General features: G+C 34.6%; 1 protein-coding gene across 1 annotated transcript in view; it reads right to left on the reverse strand.

The window, feature by feature from the left end:
* The window catches only part of LOC148948972 (uncharacterized), a 126,575-nt gene that overhangs the window by 49,212 nt on the left and 52,265 nt on the right, over positions 1–25,098 (reverse strand). The window contains exon 3 of the mRNA XM_089094848.1: positions 22,349–22,517. Coding sequence (XP_088950974.1) covers positions 22,349–22,517 — 169 coding nt within the window. The remainder of the gene's footprint in view (positions 1–22,348; positions 22,518–25,098) is intronic.

Consider the following 25,098-nt stretch of genomic DNA (forward strand, 5'->3'; position numbering starts at 1 on the left):
CCCCTGCCCCCAAACCCCCGCCTCTAAATGTACATTAGGAATTCCTTTTTACGGAATTTGACGAAAATGAAATAAAAAAATAAATACGAAAGAGAAAACAAAATCTTGTGGAATTGATATTGTGTCGTTAAAAATAGTTAAAGCAAATAAAAAATTGTCATCCCTATTTTAGCTTATTTAATAAATTTTTCACTTGAAAAGAGAACTATCTAATAAGGGCTTACAGTGGTGCCTGTAAAACCTCTTCACATCTCTGCCTTTTTTTCCCCAACCTCTTCTTTTCCCCCCCCCAAGATTTATGAGAAAGTGGTTCATAAAAGAATATATAATTACCTCCAGGAGCAGGATATACTTTGCAAAACGCAGGTTGGTTTTCGGAAAAGCCTTTCAACGGATCTTGCCATTTTAAAAATTGGTTGATTGGGTGAACGATGCATTTGATAATGGCCTAATACCCGCAGCATTATTGTTAGACATTTAAAAAGTATTTGCTACTATTGATTATCACAAATTACGTCAGATTCTCAAATCAATAGGGATACATAACGTACCTTTGAAATGGTTTCATATGTATTTTTGTAATAGAGCTTAAGTTCTGCAAAATGTAAGCCTAAAATCTGAGCGTCATTTTGCACCCTGTGGAGTACCACAAGAGTCAATATTGGGACCCCTGTTTTTTCTTATGTGTGCAGATCAAGTAAAATATTTTTTGCCTGATGCCAACATAATACTTTTTGCAGACAATACACTTCTTTTTGTTGTATGTGAAAATCTACCTTCTTTGTACACAAAAATGGAAATAGCTCTCACTGAATTTTTCTCAAGGACTGATTCGAACTATTTAAAACATTAAATTACAGTAAGAAAAATTAAGTATCATTTTCTAGAATATCGTCAATTCAAACTTATGTAAAATTAAAAGTAGCTAATAATATTATAAATAGAATAACAACCAATAGATATCTTGGATTTGTAGTTGATGAGAATCTTTCGTGGAAAAACATGCAAAATTAGTAGGCCCCTTCAAGGTCCCTTAGAGTCATCCACCGTTTTAAATTTTGTTTCCCAAACAAAATCCTAAGAATAATTTATCATTCTATTTGCCATCCCCATTTGTCTTACTGGTGCTCCATATGGACAAGTAACTTCAGCTCTTGTTATAAAAGAGTTCAAATCATCCAAAATAAGTTAGTTCAAATTATATTACTTGTTCAACACAGATTTGACATCGGTGTTCATTTCAAATTTACCAAGATATTTGATGTATCCAGGACTCAAGATTTCAAGATTGCAAATTTTTGTTTCTAATTTTTCAACAACCTCCTTTCATCTTCATTTCAAAGTATGATTACATTAAATCAAGATTTGTACACTTACAACACACGACATTCTTGTGACATAGTCCAAAAAGCACCCTCTGCGAAAAGAGCTTCTTTTTTAATTAGATTTTTTGCACCGACATTTTGGAATTGACTCCCCTTTTACCTCCGGAAGTCAAACAATCTTATATCCTTTAATTGAGCAGCAAAGGGTCATTACAGAAGAAGTTTTTACTGCTGTCCTCCTCAAGGTTTGTTTTTCTCCCCATTTTTATTTTCCCCTTTTTTTCTCGTTCCCTATTGCTTTCTCTCTCTTCTTCTTTTTTTTTACCTTTAAAGTTGAAACCATAGGTTGATTTATTTACTGGTTTACTTTTCTCCTCTTTTTTTTTCCTTCTTGATATGTTCAGTTAATTTGTTGTTTCTGTTTGTTTTTAACTAATATTAGTTAATGTCCTGCCCTACCCAAGCATTTTCTTTTTTTTTGTTCTTTCCTAGTAGGAATATTATGTAAGTTATGGATTTTTTTTTTAAATAAAGATAAATGAAACTGAGACTGTAAATTTTTGTGGAGTTGAGATGCCGACTTTCTTTGATACAGGAGCAGAATTTCTTCGGAGTGTGTTATATCTAGAAAGTTGCAAAGTAAAGGAGCACGCACAATGTTTCCTTTACAAAGTAAAGGAACATCCACTGTAATGCGAATTGGATCCAGATCCAGGGTGTGTCCCTGAGGTGTTAAACCTTCATGTTCTGCGGAAGGCCCCTTCAGACAAGTTTGGTACGAATAGGTTGGAGTGATATGTCAAGGGATAAGTTTTTGGCCTTTTTCAAAATGAACCATCTGGAATTTCCCATCCGATAAACTTTAGAGGATCTTCTTTGAGAATTTTGTGGCTTCTTTGCACGTAGCGACGACGACTTAGATCACTACCGAGGTATTACACACCAAATCAACATTGGTAATCATTCCCCTATTAGCCGGCGTCCCTACTGGGTCCCTCTTCATATAATTCAAGAAAGGAGGGAAAAAATTGAAGCACTGTTACCAAAAGGCGTGTTACGGAAGTCCTCAGGTCCTTGTTAATCCCCAGTATCACTAGTTAAAAAAGAAAGACAGTACATTCAAGCTCGTAAATGATTACAGAAGACTGAACTTGGTTACAAAATTTGACATTTACGCCTTACCAAGGATTGAAACATTCTTGATAAGCTTAAGGGATTAAAGATTTTTTAAAGTTGGACTTGGTTCAAGGTTTCCTACTAATGGAGGGGGAGCCAGAAGATTATGAAAAGACCACCATCAAGAGTCCATTTGGATTATATGAGTACATTAGGATGGGAATTGGGTTAACAAATTTGCCCTCATAATGTGAAAAGATGATTGAATCTGCCCTTCAAAATATCTTAGGAAAGCATTTTTTTGTCCTCCTAGATGATTTTGAAACTGTGACCGGCGACTATGCTTCCCAGTTTGAGATCCTTCGCCAAATTTTCATGAGGTTCCAGGAAACCACTCTAAAACTTAAGCCAAAGAAGTGTGAATTATGTGCGTCTTCACTAACCTTTTTAGGTCAAATTGTGTCAATGGATTGATTTGGTCCCGACCCTGATAAAGCTCAAGCAGTTCAAGGGCTAGGTTTTCCATGGAATATTTCGGAGTTGAGGTTTAGTGTAGCTTGCTTATGCTATCTTAGGAAACTTATTTCAGATTTTGCTAAAATATCAAAACCATTATCTGAGTTGACGAGAAAGGGAAGGTCTTTGTGTTTGAGAGACCCCAAATCGAAGCCTTCAATAAACTCAAGTCTTTGTTTATATTTGAGCCTCTTTTCTTGTACCCAGACTTTGACAAGGAAATACTCATATTGACCACTGATTTGTCTGGTTTTGGAATCGGTGCTTGCGTCTCTTCGATCCAAAATGGTTCGGAGCGTCTGATTACATATGCTAGTCATTCACTGAGTGCTGTACAACAGCGGTATTCTACGACGAAAAGAAATGGACTAGCATTATCGGAGTATGTCCGAAAATTCAGGCAACACTTGCAACCAAAATCGTTTGTAGTAAGGACTGACCACCAACCCTTGAAAGCATTACGTTCTATGGATGTTACTCCGGGAAAGGTAGCAAGAATCTGCCTTGACCTTCAGGAATTTACATTTTTGGTGAAATATAAGCCAGGAAAGGAGATCTTTGTGGATACCCTTTATAGACTGGTTGGACAATTCCCAGAAGGTAAAGGTTTATCCAGTATGGTGAGTTTAGTTCATGCTTCGAATATGTTCCCCGTATTAAATTTGGCTGATCTTTTAAAAGAACAGGAAACCCAACTTTTCTGTAATTGTGTATATGAGGCAGTGTGAATATGTGCCACTCCCTTGAGAATATTGTATTTTTGAAGGAAGCATAGAATCCTTTGGCTTAGAAGATGTGATGAAGTTTCTACTGTGCCTGTAGTACCCAAGAGTTTAGTAATTACGGTTTTTGATTTTTTCACAAGTCAAGCGGACATTTTAGAAGATCAAAGACGCTCCACAAAACTACAGCCGCTGTATGGTTCCCAAAGATGTATAGTCGAGTGAAGCAGTATCTTTCCACCTGCCTTGATTGTAAAAAAGAAAAGCCTCCAAATAGGACCCGAATGGTAGCGCTTGGGAAAATCTTCATTCCTGGTAGCCCAATAGAGTTTTTGTCAGCAAATGCTGTCAGTCCACTCTCTAAGAGTCGAAATGAAAACTCAGTCATTCTTACGGCATGTGGTCATTTCACGAAGCTCTTGTTTGGAATGGCTTTTTAAGATCAGAAGGCCAAAACAGTTGCTAAGGCTCGTGCTGAAAATGTCTTCCATGTCCGTGGAGGACTTGCCTCCTTGCTCACGGATAAGGGAGCAAATTTCACATCCAAATTGTAAAAGAAAGTTAGCAAAATATTAAGTAGCACCAATCTCACAACAACCTTTCCCAGTGCAATAGACACCCCCAATGCAATGGTCAAGTCGAAAGGATGCATAGGACCCTTAAAGATATTATGTCGCTTTATGTATCCTAGGGTCACAACGACTGGGATGAACACCATCCATTTGCAATTTATTAGCTAAACACAGCATACAGTAAAACCACCAGTGAAACTCCCTATTTTTCCATGTATTTGAGAGACCCATCGTCCTCCCTGCTAACTATTGCTAAAAGTAGAACATTTTACAAAACTTTGGAAAATTATAAATCCTAATTGCTGACTGAAACGATTGAAATCCGTAAACAAATTTCCAGTAGAATTTTCACGTTAAAAGATTATCAGATGTGTTATGCGGACGAGAAGGCAACTAGGTTCAAAGCGTTGAACCCGGGTGATATTGTTGTTTTGAAGGTACCGTCGTCTCCCGGTCCAGGCGGTAAACTTGCTAAGGTTTATTTTGAAAGGCCTTATCGTATTATCCGGCAGTTAAACGAAGGTTTGGATTATGAAATTCAAATGTCGGGAAAAAAAAACTAAGGTGGGACATTATAAATGTGTGGATCGGTCAAATTTGAAGTCCCCCTTGGATTTTTGAGCCTGAAAAAATCCACCAGGTACCGGAAGAAATCTCCCTTCAAACTTCACCGGTCGCGTCTGCACCTGTAGCAAAACTCGGGAGTTATATTCCACAGCTCCTTGAAAATTGCTTTTATTTCCCGATAGATCCGGTCTGAAACTGGCAGATTAAGTTTCCTATTAGTGGATTATTGCATTGCCAGTCTTGGCAATATGCACCAACTCCCCAGCTGCCTGCAAGTGCACCATCTTCCGAGCCCCCTGCAAGTACCCCAACCCCCAGCCCCGAAAAAAACCCAAACAGGTCCATTTTAGTTGTGTTTCGACCATTCCTCACCCCTCAAAAGTAAATTCACATGACTCTCTTTTTCAGGAGGATGCTCTACAGTCTATTCATGCTTCTGACCAAATTGCGAGAGAGAAGGAGCCAACACTAGCGGCAGAGATGACGGTGCTATCACAGGAGCTGCAATTCTAGGACTTGAATGAGCAAGCATCAAATGAGATGGTTACTTCCTCTGCAAGCCAATCTGCCCCAAAGGACTTCAAATTCACCAATGAGTCACCTCAAACCCCAAGTCCCACTGAAACAACCGTAGGACGTGAATCAGGCATAATAGCTGCGATGTAGATGTCACCCTTATCTAACGGCTCTAAATATATGGAACAACTGGCATTGCTCCTTTACAGTGCTGTCAGCCATTTGAACCAACCAACACCACCTAGTTCTACCTCATTAAATGAACATCTACCAGCCACTCTTTTTGACGACCTAACCCCTCTAACACCTCAAATCAGCACCAGCCGATACTGTTATCGCCTTTCCAGTGGTTCATTTTATCAGCTCTCCTTCCACTTTTTGCCAGTGAAGGTCTTGCCGAACCAGCCGTGCCCCTCCGTTACTCTCAAAGAAATCAACATCCAGTAGAAAGATACAATCGTAGTTGGTAGTTAGAAGCTCTGCAGTAAATTGAAAAATTTGATCCGTCAGTTGATATCCCCTCAGGGAATATATTAAGCTGTCAGCCATCAACCTCCCCCCCCCCGCAAATAGTAGTCCAGGAGTCCTGTCATTATACCAATAGTGTTAATCGTTTAGTTTTGTTGTTATTTCTGTTGTTTATTTATGTGTATACTCGTTATTTTCGTACCATGCAGAGTTATTTTGATGGGTTTTTTTCGCTTTGATTGATCCATCATTCAGATTCCGGTTGCCACCTTGATTGACCTCGGTAAAAATCATTTCTTCATGAATTTGGTGGTCAATAGTTCTCCTACTGTGGGATATTATTTTCCCTTTTTGGCCCCCTTAGTAAGGTATTTTTCCATTTATCTTCTCCTTTCTTGTTGGTTCCTTGCGGTTTTTCATGGTTGGTCTCTTGGCTTAGAGCAGGCCTTCCTAAATTAAGGGTCGCGACCCCAGATGGGGTCGCGAAGCAAAATCATGGGGTCGCAAAATATTTTGAAGTAAAAATTTAATTATTAAAGTAAAATATTTATAACATACTACAGAAAAATAAATATATTTTAAAGTTGATGATTTTGTAGAAAATGAAGGTCTAGATTGGGAAAATTGCTGTTCAATATGCACAAATGGTGCGAGAGCGATGACGGGAAAAAACAATGGTTTTAAATCATTTTTACAAGCTACTCATTATGACCACATAACTTTTACTCAATGCGTTATTCACCGAGAGGCCCTTGCAGCAAAAAAACTAGCACCATAATTGAACGAGGTGCTTCAAAATACTGTTAATATTATAAATTTTATTTAGAGCCATGCCCTTAGCAGTCACTTATTTTCAAATCTTTGTAAGGATATGGATTCCGTCTATACAACTTTATTATTACATGCAGAAGTAAGATGGTTGTCAAGAGGTGTGGATTAAGAAGATTATTATAATTAAAAGACGGAATTGAAATATTCTTAACCGAACAAAAATGTGAACTTGCTGCTTTTTTCATTAATTTGAAAAAACAGAGTTTTCTGAGGGAAGAAAAGAGTGAAATTGAATCTTAAAACGAACAAAATTTATTACGTCACAGCCTATCCAACATATATCAATAAAACTAGCACAAATAAACCAATTAGTTATGTTTCCCTATATTTCAAAGATTATAGAAAACTAGCGCTTTACTGAAAACACAAAAGTCAAGTATACAAACAGGAATATTGACTTGGGAGTCAAAAGTGAGTATGATGCCTGACAACAATAAAGTGATCTTTAATGTTTATTATAGTCTTATAACAGTTTTACATTGGTAGCTTTTAGCATACTGAAATATTGGATTGATTTTTCATGTAGCATTTTGGTCTTGCCTGCTGTAGTAGCAATATTGAGTAACATACCATCTTGAAATATAATAAATGTGCTTAAGTATTACTTGAAATGAATATCAAATAAGATATAACATGATCTCAGGAAATCCGGTTATTTTTCTGTATACAGCAGTGAATTTCAAGCTATGATAAAAATTCTAAAGCTAGTCTATAGTCCTAATACTATCAAGATGGCTTTACTTCGAACTTGTCTACTAACTAATCATGACATGTCCTTTTCAGAACCAAAACGCGAGCCAGTCATTTAACTGAACCATTGTGCAGAAGTGATACCAAATTGAACGAAAAAAACAAAACAAAAAAAACAACAAGGTGTTCTTGCAAAAGTCTAGTTACAGGGTTTGGACCATAATTATTATAACGATACCCTTTTATGCTTCCAAGAATTTCAACCTAATAAGTGGTAACAAAAGTGTTTTTTCTACTGCTATATCTCACTTACAAATTGTAGAAATGATAAAAAGAACGTAGATGCGAGTAAAAGATTTCAAATGAGCTATTAAACATAACCCTAAAAAGTTCTGGTAACCCACTAGCCCCAGTTTTTCCATTTAAGACATGGCACCAAAAGTACCGTTTTAATGCCATTGGAAAGTAGCAGATGGTGGAATTTATAGGAAGAACGTAGATATGAGCAATATTTGTTATATGAGCTATCAAAAATCCATATAAGATGTTCTGGTAGCCCCCCAGCCCCACCCCTTGAGAAATGGCATAAAAAGTGCCTTTTTTCATGCCATATGGCACTTGCAACTGGAGAATTTATATAAAGTTATAAACCACGTACATATGAGAAACAGCTTGTGAATGAGCTCTTAAACATCTCTCTTTGATGTTTTAGTAGCCCGCTAGGCCTGGAAAAAAGGAAAAAAATGACCGTTTTAATATTTTTTAACCATCAGCTACTATGAGAAGAGAAGGATTTATTCGAAAAAAAAAACATATCAACAAAATATATTGCTACTTCCCCTAACAAGCGAAGCTTGTCCGTAGGGGAAGTAGAGAAAAAAAATCCATAAAAAAAAAATCCATCAAAAAAAAAAAAAAAAAAAAAAAACTTGGCCACTGACACCACTAATACCATCACACTAAACAATTAATAAAAAATAATATCATATATTGTACTCTCTCCGGGAACATCATATCAACAAAACATACAATAAATAAATAAATGAATCAACCATTCAAAACTTATATTCAGTAAAAAAAACAGTTTCTTAATGGTTTTAATGGGCTTTGGTTCGTTCTTTACTAGCTGGCAGCTAATGCTTCAACCATGACGAAGCGTTCATTACAAATTGTCCCAAGAAACTAGCCAATCTATTAGATGGTAGAATTTGTAAGAACCAAGTAAATATAAGCAATAGCTTTTAATTTAGCCATTAAACATGTATCTACCGCGGTGTGTTAGCCTGCTAACGTTGCAGTAGCTTACTGAGTAGCAGAAGATTTATAGAAGTTTCAAAGGGGGCTTGGATGGGGAGCGTATTGGAGGGATTCATGTAAACATCCAATTAAGGGCTCTGTTACAGCAGTACTAACTATTACAACAGTACTTATTTTGTATTTCAGAGCCTTTCCACTTAAGAAATAGCACCAAAAGTGTGGTTTTCAGTGCCATATAACACTTACGAAGGGTAGAATTCAGTCCTTCCATTCCACTAATGCGGGAATAAAGTAGTTAAGTGCGAAAAAAAAGAGCGGAATTATAGTAGGACACAACCCGGAAGTACATGTTATCGTGCTTACTATTTGAACGGGAATGTTAACAAAATTGATTCTTACGCTGTATTACCAGTGTTTCCACATAAATTTTTTTGAATCCCTAAAAGGCTGGTAGAAAATCTCTATAAATCCCTATTTTCAATACCAAAATCCCTAAAAGTTCCCCCTTTCTGAGTTATTAGGCTGACTTTTAATAGCATTTGTTCAAGACGACCTATTTTGCAACTCAAGACCTTTTACTTGTACCAAATATCTTCCTGTGACATTTAAAACAATGCTTTGTGTTTATCGACTAGTTAAGTTTGTTTTGACTTCTAGATTCTGGGTCCAGGTCTCATATTCTGGACCATATGAATATATTTTGTTTATTTGTTTTTCTTTGCCATTATTTTTTCCTTCTCTATTGCTACTTTTGCAACATCCTCGTTTGTATTTGAATTGGTACGAAGGATTGACATAAATGATATCCAATCGGTCGCTTTTTCAAACATTATTTTTTTTTTTACTTTTTTTATATTTAGCTTTTAATTTTAAGCAGAGTGAAGCAGATTAATTTGAAGAGATTTTAAAAATAAGCAGACCTGCATGCTGATCTTTTGAATAATTCGATTATAACTAGTGTAGACTGTTACCTGCCTCCCAGTTTTCCGAAAAATGCCGAATGTAGACGAACCTTAAACTGTATTCAGAAAAATTTAATGAGAAGTATCAAATAATAATATTTCAGAGTAAACACTGAATAGCCTACAAAGATTAATGCCCCGAGTCATTTTTGTCATCGCAATCTCCATCGTCTTTCCCAATGCCTAAGAAAGTGACGCACTCTCACACAGAATCAAATTTCACGTAATTCATTTTTTTTCTTTAAACTCTCGGTAAACGTAGGGGGGCCTTTGCGCTTTATCCCATGCTTGACTGAAATCGTCACAGCCAAAGTTTTATTTTTGAGACCATTCGTCTTTCCATTTTTTACTGTTTTCAGAACACTGATAAGTCTTTCCACAACGAAATTTGTGCAGGAAAGTCCAAAAATAAACCGAATGACATAAAGAACGCTAGTGAACTTTAGTAATCCACTTGGAGTCTTGATGGACGCCACCCAGTTACATGAATTAATCGGATTCCCCCACTGAGCAAACTGTCCTCTTAACTATGCAGCATTAATGCCCGCCACTCTTTTTCAACAAGCCCAAAATCTCACGAGGGTTGCCTGAACTTTTTGGCAAAAAAGCGACAACAATAGAATATTACCATCCGATGTGATTTATTTATCTACAATCTCTACAAAGTTGTAAGTGTCGTGATCAAATGGAAATAGGTTGACTAGCAGGGACAAAGCTTCAATATAAAATTTTTAGGCAATCTCCTTAATGCTCCTACATTTCCCCGTGAAGTTTGTGAACCTTGTAAGGAAAACAAACGGGCAGTCGCTTCTTGTCCCAGATAAACCTTAGAGCCCGGCAGGAAGAACTCTTCTCTTTTAAGCTTCACAGACTGAACAAACTCATTTTCTTTGTGACATCAAATTGTGACAAAGGCTCTTCAGAACTTCTAGCACTTCTTTTTTAAGCAATTAAAATCGTAAATATGCATAGGTGCTTCTATTTGTATTTGTCTATGTCGCTGGTCCTTCAAAGTTGGGTATTTTGTTTCAAATTTCGAGGGTCTATCAAAATTCAACAAAAATTAGAAGGTTTGTCAATGACTTTTCCGAAATCCCACCATTATATCCAAAATTCCTATTTTGTAACAAAAATCCTTAAGCTCGACAAGATCAAAAGCGGAAAATCCAGATTTAAAATAGAAATAAAGCACTAAAGTAGTCTTAAAATACTAGATGAGAAACATTCAAAATAAATTAGTCTATTCTAAAATATAGTAGAAATGGAAGCACTGTAAGAATTAATAAAAAAACATGCAAATATGAGCAACAGCTTTCAAATGAGCCATTAAACATAACTCTAAAAGGTTCTGTTAGCCCAATCGCCCCAGCTTTTCCTTTTGAGACGTGGCACCAAAAGTGTCGTTTTTAGCGTCATTCATTTGGAACTTGCAAATGGTGGAATTTATAAGAAGAACGTATATATGAGCTATATCTTTTGTATGAGCTATAAAAAATCTATTTTCAATATTCTGGTAGCCTGCTAGCACTATCCCTTCAGAAATGGCACGAAAAGTGTCATATGGCACATGCGGATGGCGGAATTTGTAAAAGCACGTAGATATAAGAAATAGCTTTTGGATAGAGGGATATGGCAATCTAGGGTGTTCCCCCATTCAACATCACATATTTATGTGAAGTTACTTTCTGAGCTTTAACACATATGAAAGCCCCATTATCTTTCATCACTAAAAAATGTTGAAGTGGTCTTACGCCCAGCAGTGTCAAATATTCCACCAGGATTTATTTTGTTTCACAATAAAAGCAGGCACATCTATCTTACTGAAGTTTTTCATTTCATTTTAATTTAATATTTACCACCCAAGGACTGCGTTCAAATATATCCGATTGAACAAAGACGGAATTTATTTATGTTATTGGAAAAAATGTAATTCTGATGAAAAATAAGACATATAATTTTTGTAAGTATAATAAAGACAACTTATGAACTTTTGAACAACTTGCGGATTATTTAATTTTAGATTATGTTTGTTTTTCAACGAACTCTAAAGCTATATATTTTCAAGTGTATATGTATTTTGTTACCTAATAAATGAATCATCAAAAATATTTATTTTTATTTCAATTATATTTATATCGGGTATCCAGGAAACTTGCAATCATAAATGGGGTCGGGAATGAAAAAGGGCTTAGGAAGTCCTGGTTTTATAGCTATTTAAAAGTAAGCAAATTATGTTTAAAAGACGTGACCCAAACCAGTTGGAACGTATGCATTGTCTCTTGACAAGTCCATGGCATCCAACCTAAGAATAATAATTTTACAATTTTAAACAATAATTAATGTTACGTTTCAATTACTTATTTTTTTTTTTTTTAGCCCTGGGTTTGATCCTTGGAGGTGAATAAAGTTTTTAGATGGTCCAAATATTATTAACCTTGATGTTTTGAACCTTGGGTTCAATTTGTTTCGGTATTTTTTGAATTAGTATTAACTTGCCTCAAATTCTATGAGTTCAATGAGTGACTAGTTAGTCTGTTGCTGAATCAAATTTTCCAACGGCTATCTATGGCTGGGACATCAACATTTTTTTTTTTTGTCTCAAAACAATGGCTCTGGACCGGGGTTCTGACTCATGCGGCTCGTGGGCGAGCCTTCGATAAGGGGAGAGGTTTGTAATGAAGTAGGTTCAGGTTATGAAATCCCACAGGAAAAGAAAGGTCACCTTTAAAATTATATTTATTTATATATTAATCCACATAACGGTAAGCTAAAAAGCTTGTCGTACTAATACAATATATAATAAAATAAAAGTCAACACAAAAGTCTAAACTGAAAAGGCACTTTTGTAAAACTGGCTATCAACCAACATATTCTTAAACGATTCAACTGATCCGGCTTCAACAACTTCTGGCGGTAAATTATTCCAAGAGTCTGTGACCCCATTAACAAATGAATTGTTCTCGATTTTCCTGTGGGTTCTTGGTGGGTAAATTTTATAAGGATGCAGTCGTGTCAAGTGGTAGTGGCTGAATTCGAAAAATTTTCCTACCTCAATATCGTCCACGCCTTTGATTATTTTGAATGTGTTTATGAGGTCAGTACGGCGACGTCGGAAATTCAGTGAAGGAAGTTGAAGCCTAGTTAGTCTTCCGTGCGTAAGGAAGGTGTTTCAAATAAGGGTTCATTTTTGTCGCCCGCCTCTGAATCTTTTCAACTCGGTGCTCGTCTGTTACATTTAGAGGAAACCAAACAGAAGTATTATATTCAACAACTGGCCGAACAAATGATTTATAAAGTGAACATAAAATTACTAAGATTAAACTTCCCGAAATTCCGTTTTAAAGTGAGGAGTTGGTAATTAGCATTTCTTACTACAGTCGAAACATTTCTATCAAATTTTAAATGTGTATCAAAGTGAACACCGAGGTCGCGTACAAATGCTTCCGACGGTATCTGTGAGCCAGATAGGGAGTATGCACGGCTGGGCTGATTTTTATTCCCGTAATGAAGCACTGCACATTTTGATGCAATTACAAACATCGAATTAGACTCGCACCATCGTGTTATTGAATCTAGATCTTCTTGAAGCATAGGCTCATCATCGGTAGTTACTATTGGTCGGTAAATTTTAGCATCATCAGCAAACAACTTCACTGACGAATGACGGACACAAGATGGTAAATCATTGATGAAAATACAGAAGAGTATAGGGCCCAAGCAACTACCCTGGGGTAGCCCACTCAGGATAACAATTGATTGAGATGTTCCTTCACCGACAACTACCTTTTGAGACCTACCACGCAAATAATCAGCAATCCAATCAACAGCTCTTCACCAATAATATTATAGAGTCGACATTTTTCAACTAGTTGTGACATTGAAACTTTGTCAAAAGCTTTGGCGAGGTCTATGTAAATGCAATCAAACGGTATACCAAGATAGGCATAATACTGAAAATCAACAATAACTTCCAGAAGTTGAGTGTTGCAAGACCTTCTCTTACGAAAACCATGCTGGGCAGGATTCCAAAGATTATTTTCATCAAAATAAGTTTGGATTCTTGCAACAATCAGCTTTTCCATAACCCGGCAAAATATAGATGTGATGGAGATCGGACGGTAATTTTTAAAATCTGATTTTAGACTAGCTTTGTAGAAGGGGCTTGAACCATTTGCTGTCATCCAACCTGAGGGACAGGAACCTGTCGCCAAGGACTGATTGTACAGAAACGTAAGCGGTTGTGCAATTACATCAGCAATCTGTATTATCATAGTGTTAGGAAATCCATCTATATCTGGGGACTTAGACGTATCAAGCTTTTTAAGTATTTGATGAACCTCTGCAACACTAAAGTCTATATCATTACATGATAAAGTCCCACTTTGTATTCCCTGTACTAAATCCTGGTCATGATGTGTCTGGTTAGGTGTAACAAAAATTGATGCAAAAGTTTCATTAAATATGCATGCTTTATCAAAATCGTCATCAATTTTTTGTTGTGTAACCGGATGCGTGAATGTGCAGTTACTCGGTGAAAAGTTCGGCTTGTTTCTATTTACATATTTCCAAAACTGCTTTGGGAGAGTTTTGCTCGACTGAATAATGTGTGATTCCACTACTTCCCTATTCGCTCTTAACAACTTTGCGGCCCTGTTCCTAGCACGTTTATACAATGACCACGTGTCATCCTGATTCATAGACCTTGGTTTTTGCGAAATCTTTTGATCAATTTTTAGTTTAGTGTAAGATCTCCAATGATGATTTTTTTCCTGGATTGACTTGAGTATATGTCTAGGTAGTTTTGGTCTCTTCCTTTGGCCAGAATATTTTTTAATCAAAGGAACAAATCTATCCCTACATATGAGAAACTTGATGGATTCATTCAATGTGAAATTTATATGAAGATCTCAAAGGATTGAAGAAATATGAAATTGTATTTCAATCAAGTGAGAGGTTAAGCGACTAGTAACTGGATCAGGGTGGTAAGCTATATCGTCCCGTATCATTATATTCAATTATTATTTTCATTGGCTATCTAATTATTGTCAATCCAAATTCTAATGATAAATTTGTGGTTTGTCCTTTAACTTTGTAGAGCAAATATTGAATATGGTGGCCTAGATATCCGTTGGCAGTCATTTGGAGCCAGGAGCCACTTTAATATAGTGGCCTTTTGAAGTAGAGTAAGTAAGTAAGAAATACGGGGTTGTGATACAACAATCTCAATCACATGCTGTTTATCTAGGCCTTTGAATTTCAGATAAAATCATGGCTAGAGATATAAAGGCCATTACAACCTCTTTTGTAAGTGAAAAGAGATTGGAAAGTAGACAGCCCCTCTTCCAAGCCCTTTCATTTTCGAAACACATCCAGTCAAAATTTTGAGACAGCCTAGTAGAACGGTAAAGCAACTATGTCTCTAGGGGTTTTGGGTATGTTAATCCCCTGCCATTATGAAAATTAGCCATTATGTTTTAAACCAAATGTAGCTTTTAAACTAAATCAAAAGCACTACGTGTATGATTGCCCAATAAAGCACCTCAGTAATATCTCTAGAATGACTGGGGCATTAAGTCGAAAGTTTTTATTGTTGAAACTTTTATAAAAATTTTTTTTATGGAAGGGTTGGTTGTGTGAACTTTAGAGGAGGCTTATTTGTTTGGAATTTAAAGTTATAGTTCTCTTTTAAGAATCAAAAGCGTTCAAGGGTAACTAGCCCCCTCTCCTCTACAGTCCATTTTCCCAAAGTGCACCGGATAGAAATGTTGAGATAGACATTTGTTCAAAACAGTCCACGGATCACATAACAAGGCCTTTAGGGTTGGACAACCCCCCGAGTCTGGGGGAAAGGATTGTAAGATGTGCGCCCTTGGCGTACAAGCTTTTTATGGAAGGGATGGTTTTGTAAACTTTAGAGGAGACTTATATTAATGGAATTCTAAAGTTCTAGTTCTTTTTTAAGAGACAAAAGTGATGGATGGCAAACAGCCCTCCACCCTGCCGGAAATCACCTTTTCCCCAAACGTATCAGATCAAAATATTGAGACAGCCATTTTGTTCACAATACTTCAAAGAGCCTATAATAATGCCTTCGGGTTGGACAAAACTCTCCAGACTGCAGGGGCAAGGGCTGTGAGCTATGCCCCGGGCATATAAAGTTACTATAGTACGGATGGTCTTATAAATTTCGAATTGGTAAGGGCTCATTTGTTGGAAGTTGGGAGATCTAGTGCCTTTTTTATGAGTCAAAGGTAAATCGAGGGGGATCAGCCCGTCCCCTAAGAGCCTAACATTAATGCTACGTTAACATTATTTAACATTAATGTAACTAAACTTACTTAACATTAATGCTACTAACATTAAAGCCTACATTAATGCTGCATTTAATGCTACTACAAATTTGACTATTACTTCTATTGCAACTGCTTTTGTTCAGCCATTTTGTTCACAATACTTCGAAGAGCCTATAATAGTGCCTTCGGGTTGGACAAAACTCTCCAGAGTGCAGGGACAAGGGCTGTGAGCTCTGCCCCGGGCATATAAAGTTATTATAGTACGGATGGTCTTATAAATTTTGAATTGGTAACGGCTCATTTGATTGGAAGTTGGAAGATCTAGTGCCTTTTTTATGAGTCAAAAGTGAATGGAGGGCAATATGCCCCTCCCCTACAAGCCTAACATTCCCCAAAATACATCTTATACAAATTTTATGAAAACTAATATGTTTGGTATTTTTGAAGGGTCCAGTAATTATATCTTTGGGAATGTCAACCTCCCCAGAGTCTTCAGGTTAAGGGTTGTAGGTTAGGCAATACGTTCATTGTGCATATATAGCATGTGTTATTGACAAAGGTGTGCATGTTTGAACTTTATTTTCCAAAAAGACGAAGGGAATTTAGGCGAGCTTTTAGAGGTGAGCCTTTCAGGTAAGCCATGTTGAGGGGAGTATTCAGCTAAATCAAAAGAAGTTATGTGTATACGGATTGTCAAAAGAGCTTAGCTCATGAATGACTTAATGCATAAATTTGGAACTTACAGAAAATGATAAGGGAGGTGATCAAAAACGGAATGTTTGCACGCTACAAATACTAATAAATCTACCATCACTGCTACTACTACTACTACCAGACTACTCGATGAACAATATTGAAGGAAAATTTAACTAAATCAAAAGACGCTTTGTGCATGCACATTGTTAAAAGAGTATTTCTCAAGTATTGATTTGGTTTTAAACACTAAAAGGGGAAAATTATCTGACCAAAAGGCAACATTTGCACGCCACTACTAACACTTCTATCACTGCTGCACTTAATACTACTACTAATTTGACTATTACTTCTATTGCAACTGCTTGTGAAGTCAATACGTTAATATTGATGCTGCTACTATTACTGCCAAGATTACTATTAGCGCTGCCTACTAGTAATACAACCACTACTGAAATGACTACTATAACAACTATTTCTAACGGTACGAAGGTGACATTTTCAAGGAAGTTTTGGGAGGAGGTAGGTGTACTAAATTACAACACACCATCTGTATGCAGGTTGTCAAAAGCGCGTAGTCACAATATCTTAGGACAGTTTGGTTTGTGAAACTGTAACTAACAGGGCTGTTTGTGGGGGATTTTAAACTAACCAAAAGAAAACGTTTACATCCTATTGCTACTGCTTCAACTCATACTACTATTACTGCTACTATCATTTCGCCTTCTGCTGCTACTGCTTCCACTAAAGCTAAGTCTATAAATATTGGTTCTGCTACTACTATTGCTACCAAAACTAAGCGTATTAAGGCGAAAATTTGGTAAAAATTGAAGCTGTTATGAAACTAAGTCGAAACACACTATGCCCACACATGTTTTTAAGGGTACGTATCAGAAATGCCACAAAAACGGTTCATTTTTTAGGGTTAAACTTTTAGCTTGTGTTCAACAGATCTAAAAGAAACCAAAGCAGCTATGTGCATGCTGCTACTTATCTTCTAAAAATTAAAAACAAATTTAAAAGACCTTATCAGAAGGGGTAAGCAAATGGACTTCGCTTAAAAAAAACTTTTATCTGCAACCGCAGACAATTGTTTGCACTACGAGTGCATAAATATGAAATCAAAAGAGAAATTTACGATAAATAATGAAGTGAATTCTTTGCTATGTCAGTAATAATGCTTTTGATTGTAAATAAATTGTTAATTTGAGTATTTTACTATTAGAAAAAAAGATTATACCAAATTTTAGTGTTGCTTCGTGAGAAATCTACTTTGAAAAAAATTGCTTTGTGTATAGTTATATTACTATATAGTGTTTAAAAATAACTTTTAAAACTTTAATCAAATGTATTTTTTGATAAATGTTCTATCTAAGTTTTGTTACTTCACAATGCTTGTTTAAGTTTATTACACAATGTTTGTGTATATACTATGTTTTTATCTTTAGAAATAACTTTAAGTTTTAGCTAGTAATTTAATGTTATACATAAATTTTTGACTTCGAGTCAACATATAAATATTTTTATTGTGAAATGATCCGTTAAGTGATTAAAATTCTATATTAAGTTTGAAAAGGAGGGTGAAACAAATTGCCAGCAAGAAGCATAATGTTTCTATTTAAGCAGCATATTATGTTTAGAGTAAAAAGAGAGAAAAGTAATTGAAAATAATTAGCCTCTCGCTTAAAAAAAAAGAATGCAGTGATATGTACAAAATTGAGTGTTTTTTTTTACTTTATATGTGACACTTTATGCTTTATCTGTATTCTAATATGAGTATATTTAATTTAGATACAGCCTTAGTTTTTTTTGGAAATCAAATTTTTCGTAACATCTTTTTAGATCTATTTTTTCAATAACTTTTTTATGCATTTTTTGAAAAGTAGCAAATTTCAAAACTAGTTCAATTGTATACTGATACCAACAGCTCAAACCATCAAACACCAAAATATTACTTGTCAAGTAATATTTTGGAATCTGTATGCAACATTAAAAACTTTGCTACCAGTTCATCATAAAGTGAGATAAAATCAGAACTTAAATTCGGCCTAGAAAATATCAAAGAAAGTGCTACGTGTAGCCTTGATGGCTTTATATTATTGAAAGAATATGTGAAAACGTTTTGTGTTGGAAAAATATGTGAAAATTTAAAAACCAAAATTGTTATGTATAATTTATCCATGGCATTCTAAGCCCGGAAAATATATCGGAAATCAACCACATCACCCAGATAAATTAAAAAATAATGGGAATTAAATTCAAACTCAAATAACTAATAAACGTTTCTAATATAACTTTAAATCAAATATAAGCAAAAAAATATTATGATGCTTAGGCCACTTTGGGTCAAACTCAAACAGAAGATGCATATAAGGATGAGGATGAAAAGAGAATTTAGTAGTCTTAAAGAAAAAAAGAAAAAGAGAGAACAGAGAACATCAAGTATACATTCCAAAAACTGATATCCTTGGAAGAAAGGATATGGCATAAATTGGCCATAAACATGACCCTAAAGAAACCCATTGAGGGTATATGCACAGAATGACCCAAAAATACCAGTAAATCGATGTAAAAAATTAAGTTGTTTTAAAAGTAAAGTATTGAGAGCTTAGGGCAACTCTTCTCAAAATAGGGATTATTTTGGTGATGCATTGAAATTAATTCAATTTGGGATTTAATAGCATTAAGACGCAAATACGAAAGTTTAGAAATACTACTTTTTATTAAGATAAGGAACATATCCTTGCAGGTGTATGCTGAATAGGAAATTGAGAAACTATCACTTCCTAGCTATGTGCGTCAGAGGGTACCGATAAGGTGTGGTTGAAAAAATGTATAAAAGATAAATTTAATGGGGATGGTGTGTCAGATGCTAATCTTATGCCAGAATGACCTCTGGTTCGTTGATATTAGAAATACCTTAGAATACTGTCGGATTATTGTAAGTGTCTAAGTACCTTATTTTATTAGGCTTATATCCTATCGTAAATTTCAGATACTTGTTATCACCCAGGAACCACCGGTCCAATCGGAATATATATATATATATATATATATATATATATATATATATATATATATATATATATATATATATATATATATATATATATATATATATATATATATATATATATATATATATATATATATATATATATATATATATATATATATATATATATATATATATATATATATATATATATATATATATATATATATATATATATATATATATATATATATATATATATATATATTATCACAATTTGTACTAGTGTATGTTAGCTGAATAAAAGTATTGTGTTATAGCCATCCTCTCTACAATTTAAATTTAGTCCCTCGAATATTCTCAGCTGGTACGATTCATTAGTCAGGTCATATCCTAAGGCACGCTACCAAAGTTTAATTACCTAAGGGCCATAGTTTATCTTCCCTATAAAGGGAGAATAAAGGTATCAACCACAACCTCAACTTAATAACATAAAAGCACTTTACCACAGTTAGCAATACTCATGTTATTTTTTGCTCGATTTGATTTGACTTGGTGGTTTATTGTAATTTCTGTTCGGTTTGGGTTTTATTTATTTGTTAATGGTGATTTGCGGTAGTGTTAAGCTGTCAAGTTTATTTGACTTTATTTCTCCGCATTTTTGGTTTAATGGAGCTCTTTACTTTTGTTTGAAAAACGTCTTATGCGGAAAAAGCTTTTTAAATTAATTTACAATAATTAACCGATTCAAACTCAAAACGAGCGAAAATTAACATGAACAGGGCGGAAAACCCTCTTGCCGTCTCAAGACCAGAAAATAATTGGCACTTTGCTGAAACCAAAACTTCAGTACATGTATAGTAAACTGAAAATAGACTGTCTTTAATTTTTCAGTAAAGTGCAAATTATGTGCTGGTCTTGAGATAGCAGTAGGGTTGTCAGCCCTATTCATCTTAGTTTTTCCTCGTTTTGAGTACGTGTCGGTTATTTATTGTAACTTCTGTTCGATTTGGGTTTAATTTATTTATTGATGGCGATGTCATAGTTTTACGCTTGAGAAAGTGTTTGAATTCAATTCTGCTTATTTTTGGCTTAATTGAGCTCTTTACATTTTTTTTGAAAAACTTTTTTTTGCGTGAAAAAGCGTTTCAAAGTATCTAACATAGATTGATAAAACTATTACAAAAAAAAACAAATGATAGTATTTCCTTATGTTGTATCATTATAGAAAACTAACATTTTACTGAAAACACCCAAAGGACAATACAAAAAAGCAAGAATATTGATTTAGGAGTCAAAAGTGAATACGTAGCCTGACAACAACAAACTAATCTAGAACACTTTTCATAGTCTGAAGCTGAAAATTATCTTAAAACTGAAGCATAAAAATAAAGAATATCTTAATAGCAGCAAAGTCAATGACCAGTACAGATATATAATAAATCGAACTTATCCGGTAAAATTTTGGTATCACCATCTATAACACCTATAGTGAGTAATATACAACTTAAAATTGTACAAAAAACACGTTTTAGTTTTAATTGAATTGAAGAACAACTAAAGCATAATCCAAACTTCGGAAATATAGTTATATCTCTCCTTACAACAAAAAATTCCAAATTATGATACAAATTCTAAAGCTAGCAAGTAAGTAAACATTTATTCGTGAGTAAACCAAACAGGGTATATCACTCTATCTACTAAACTAAAACTAAAAATAACACAAAAACACACAAGAAAACACTAATCTAATTTTAAAATCTCAAATAAAGAAAAAAAACACTAATCTAAACTTAAAATCTCAAATGACGATAAATGATCACAAACCAATGATCACCAACTACGAAATTTCTTGCCTCCTAGTTCTTTAAAAAAAATAATAACGAGGTTTCTAACCTCGTTAATGACTTCGTTGTTTATCAGACCTAGTTCTGATAAACACAAAGACAAAGACATTCTCTGAGTACAATATTAAGGTCATTCAAATAAAAGATGGCTGCAAATTTCAGGAATTTGGCAACAACGACGCAAGCCAGAAAGAACCTTAACAATCCTATGCAAGAAACTATTTAGACGACAATGGCCGGTAATAAATTGTGTCAAGTGGTATTTTGGGTCAAAAGAAGAAGCAGCAATTAAATCATTTGTACTCGAAAAGAAACGGCTTGGACAATAGCTAATTGAATTTTGAAGATCACTATACTACATTTTATATAGCTTAGATTTTAGAGCCTGACGGTTTAAAATAAAATTACTAGCAAATATACTCTGTTCAAACAGTTCAGAAGGAACCTCATCTGTAAAAATACTATGAAAAGATGATTTTTGAAATAAAGTGAAAGAAGGTGGATTAAACATTGGCCAATTTTGGGGTTGGCCTTTGCGAACTGGCTATATTAAGTAGCCAGTTCAAACGCTCTAATATGAATAGGTAACACACCAGAAATTGCTGTTAGTACTTCTGACTGTCAACTTCAAAATGATTTGGAGATTCTCAACATCGAAATTCTTTGAGCTTATTTTAATTTTTTTCAGAAAATATTTTTTTTAAGAGCAGCAATCCAAGCTGGAACACCTAAAGAAGACTTTTTGGTCCCTCCACCCATTACCACCACAACGTAGACATTTAAAAATTTGAACTTGTAAAAATGTTGTAAGTCAATAGCTTATTCTTCTTTTTATTAGTTCAATGTTTCTCACACACAAAAAGCAATCTTCAAAATATAGTGGTATTATTTGTCCCCAAAAAATTGAAATTTCTTATCAGTCAAAATTCTATATACATTGGCGAATCCTAGTGTATACATTTGAAACACAGAACTTACCAACTTTAAGTTCTTTTTTTCTTTTCTTGAGGTGAACCACCACAAGTTTCCATGGATGAGTCGAAAACAGTGACTTCTTTCGGTATATTTCTCTGATAGTAAAAGCGAGATTTAAATGGACCACCTCTATCCTTCCATCCTTTGCCTCTTTGAAATTTTTTTCGGTTACCTTTAAATACAGAAGTCAATTTGTCATCAAATTTAGTAGGATAAAGAAAATTCTTTAAGCAACATACAATATTCCCTTGATTAGAATAAAATTTTATAGCGGTATTTGGTTTGTTCTTGCTAATATTCAATAAAATAATATTTTTCAACCGAAAGTAAAGAGTATGAAAACTTAATATGAAAAAAAATCATTTTTATGTGATGGAGGAAGAAGGCGGTTTTTCTTAGCTCTATCTTCTTACTCCATATTTGAGGCTTTTTAAAACTACTTCTTTTTCAAATTAAACAGCCTTTGTTTTTGACAAGTTTTTCTTAAGGCATTTTGACTAAAAGTTAAACTTTATCACAAAGAATGAGGCTTACGGTAGATGTAACACCTGTCATGAATTTAATAACGTCTGTTCATTTAAAGTTATAATACCACTATTTAAATTAAGCTGAAAAAACATATTTTAGTGATGTTTGCTGAACCTTTTTCATTGCATGCCTGGTAATCCCCTCCCCTCATATGTAAAATTTCTTCTAGCACGTTTTACCCGGAGGATTTTCTCTTGGACAAAATTCTCCCAGTGCAAAATTCCTCAACAGAAACCTATTCCCAACAAAAAATTCCTTATATTTCCCAATAATAATTACTATGTGTGAGTTGTATCCTATCAATCTCTTTTATAAGAGTCCTATCCTTTTTGTATCTGGAGCTCCAGGACACTGGCCCATAATGGAGAACCCATGTCTGTAACTAAAATGATCAAAGTTCCCACTTAAAAATTCATACTGCTTCCGAGCAGACAGGTAAGTATCATTGTAGAGCATTTGAGGTTCTTAAAGTGGTTTTTAAGGGTCAACGATGTTTTTTGCCAGTCCATTTTGGTTCCAAAAACCTTGGTAATCCAGTGACAGCCATAGTCAGTCATCAACCCCTCAAACATGTTTTTCTAACGACATCTTTATCTGGGTTTCTGCGAAAGTAATTGATCCTCAGGAGTGCATTACGAAATTCATTTCAGGGTATTCTCAAAGACGCTAACCCACAGTGGTAAACTCTGCATGTAAATCCGGACCCATGTCGACTCATTATAAAGTTTTTCAAGATGTTTTCATGATTCTTTCTTCAAGACATTTTTGAACACGTTTTAAGAAGTTTTTTTCAAGATATTTTCAAGATTTTTTCTTCAAAATGTTTTAAAGACGTTTCTCAAGATTGTTCTCTTCTAGATGTTTTCCAGGAGTTATTTTTCAAGATATTTTTTTTGATATTTTTTTCCAGAAATTTTCAAGATTTTTGTTCTTCAAGATATTTTTCAAGATGCTTTTCTTCAATATTTCTTAAAGATATTTTTCTTCAAGGCATTTTGAAGACGTTTTTCAATGCATTTTTTGTTTAAAGATGCTTTTCAAGACATTTTTAGGATTCTTCTTCTTCAAGAATTTTTTCACGATTTTTTTCATTCAAGATGTTTTCAAGATGCTTTTCCTTAAGATTGTTTTTCAAAATGTCTTCCAAGACACTTATCAGGATTTTTTTCTTCCTGACACTTTTTAAGATGTTTTTCTTCAAGATGTTTTTCAAGATGTTTTTTTCAATATGTTTTTCAAGATTTTTTTCTTCAAGACTTTTTCCAAGACGTTTTTCAACATTCGTTTCTGTCGTTCGTTCTTCAAGACGATAGCCCATAACGGAGAACTCACGCATGTACCTGATTTATTATTAAAGTGGTTGGAGGATCTTTAATACCTTGCAAAAGTAATTTTACTACCCGGTAAAGGTAATTTCGTAAGGCACTTGAAAGAGCAATGAACTCTGAACAAACCCAGTAATGACGATTTCCTAAGGTGCTCTGGGAGAATAATGAACTCTTAACAAACCCAGAAAAGGTTGTTCTAATGCTGTACTGGAAGAGTCGAGAATTCTGATCAAACCCGGTAATAACGATTTGTGCACGTTTCACCGGTACTGAATTTATGAAATATTTGTCTTGTGTAGGATTCGAGCACAAGACCCGAGGTTTTCTCTGATAAATGGGAGACACGTTAGTTTATCTAATCGAAGAATACAATGATTATATGATGTTCTTTGAAATACAGTCTAAGCAATAGATTTCGTGCCAACGAACTTCGCCCCCTATAAATAAATTACTATGGGATTTTTTAGGTGAAAACCTTAAGTTTCCATGCCTCCAACAACTCTGAGTTCCCTCGTCTCAGCCTTCTGAGGGTCTCCATAACCTCTTCCGATGGTCCATTCTATAAATTTTCTTACAAAAAAAACAATTCAAAAAAATCCAAAACAGTCCTAACAGAATAAGGAACAGTTTGTGTAAAATATAAAATACTAATTACAAAACAAAAAGAAGTTTCAACAACACCCAAAACTGCTTACAGAACACAAAATACTTCCTACAAAATGCAAAACATTTTTTACAAAACACTTCTTACAAAAATACAAGATAGTACTTAAAAAGCACAAAAAAGTCTTAACATCATCCAAGATAGCTTTTACGAAACAAAATTTATACTTAAAAATCCCAAATAGTTGTTAAAAAAAAATTCCCCTGTCTTCGCAGTCTTTAATTTTCTCTCGA

This window comes from Artemia sp. Qi Xiang Cuo, chromosome 9 (assembly GCF_049724085.1).
Source record: "Artemia sp. Qi Xiang Cuo chromosome 9, ASM4972408v1, whole genome shotgun sequence".
NCBI lineage: Eukaryota > Metazoa > Arthropoda > Branchiopoda > Anostraca > Artemiidae > Artemia > Artemia sp. Qi Xiang Cuo.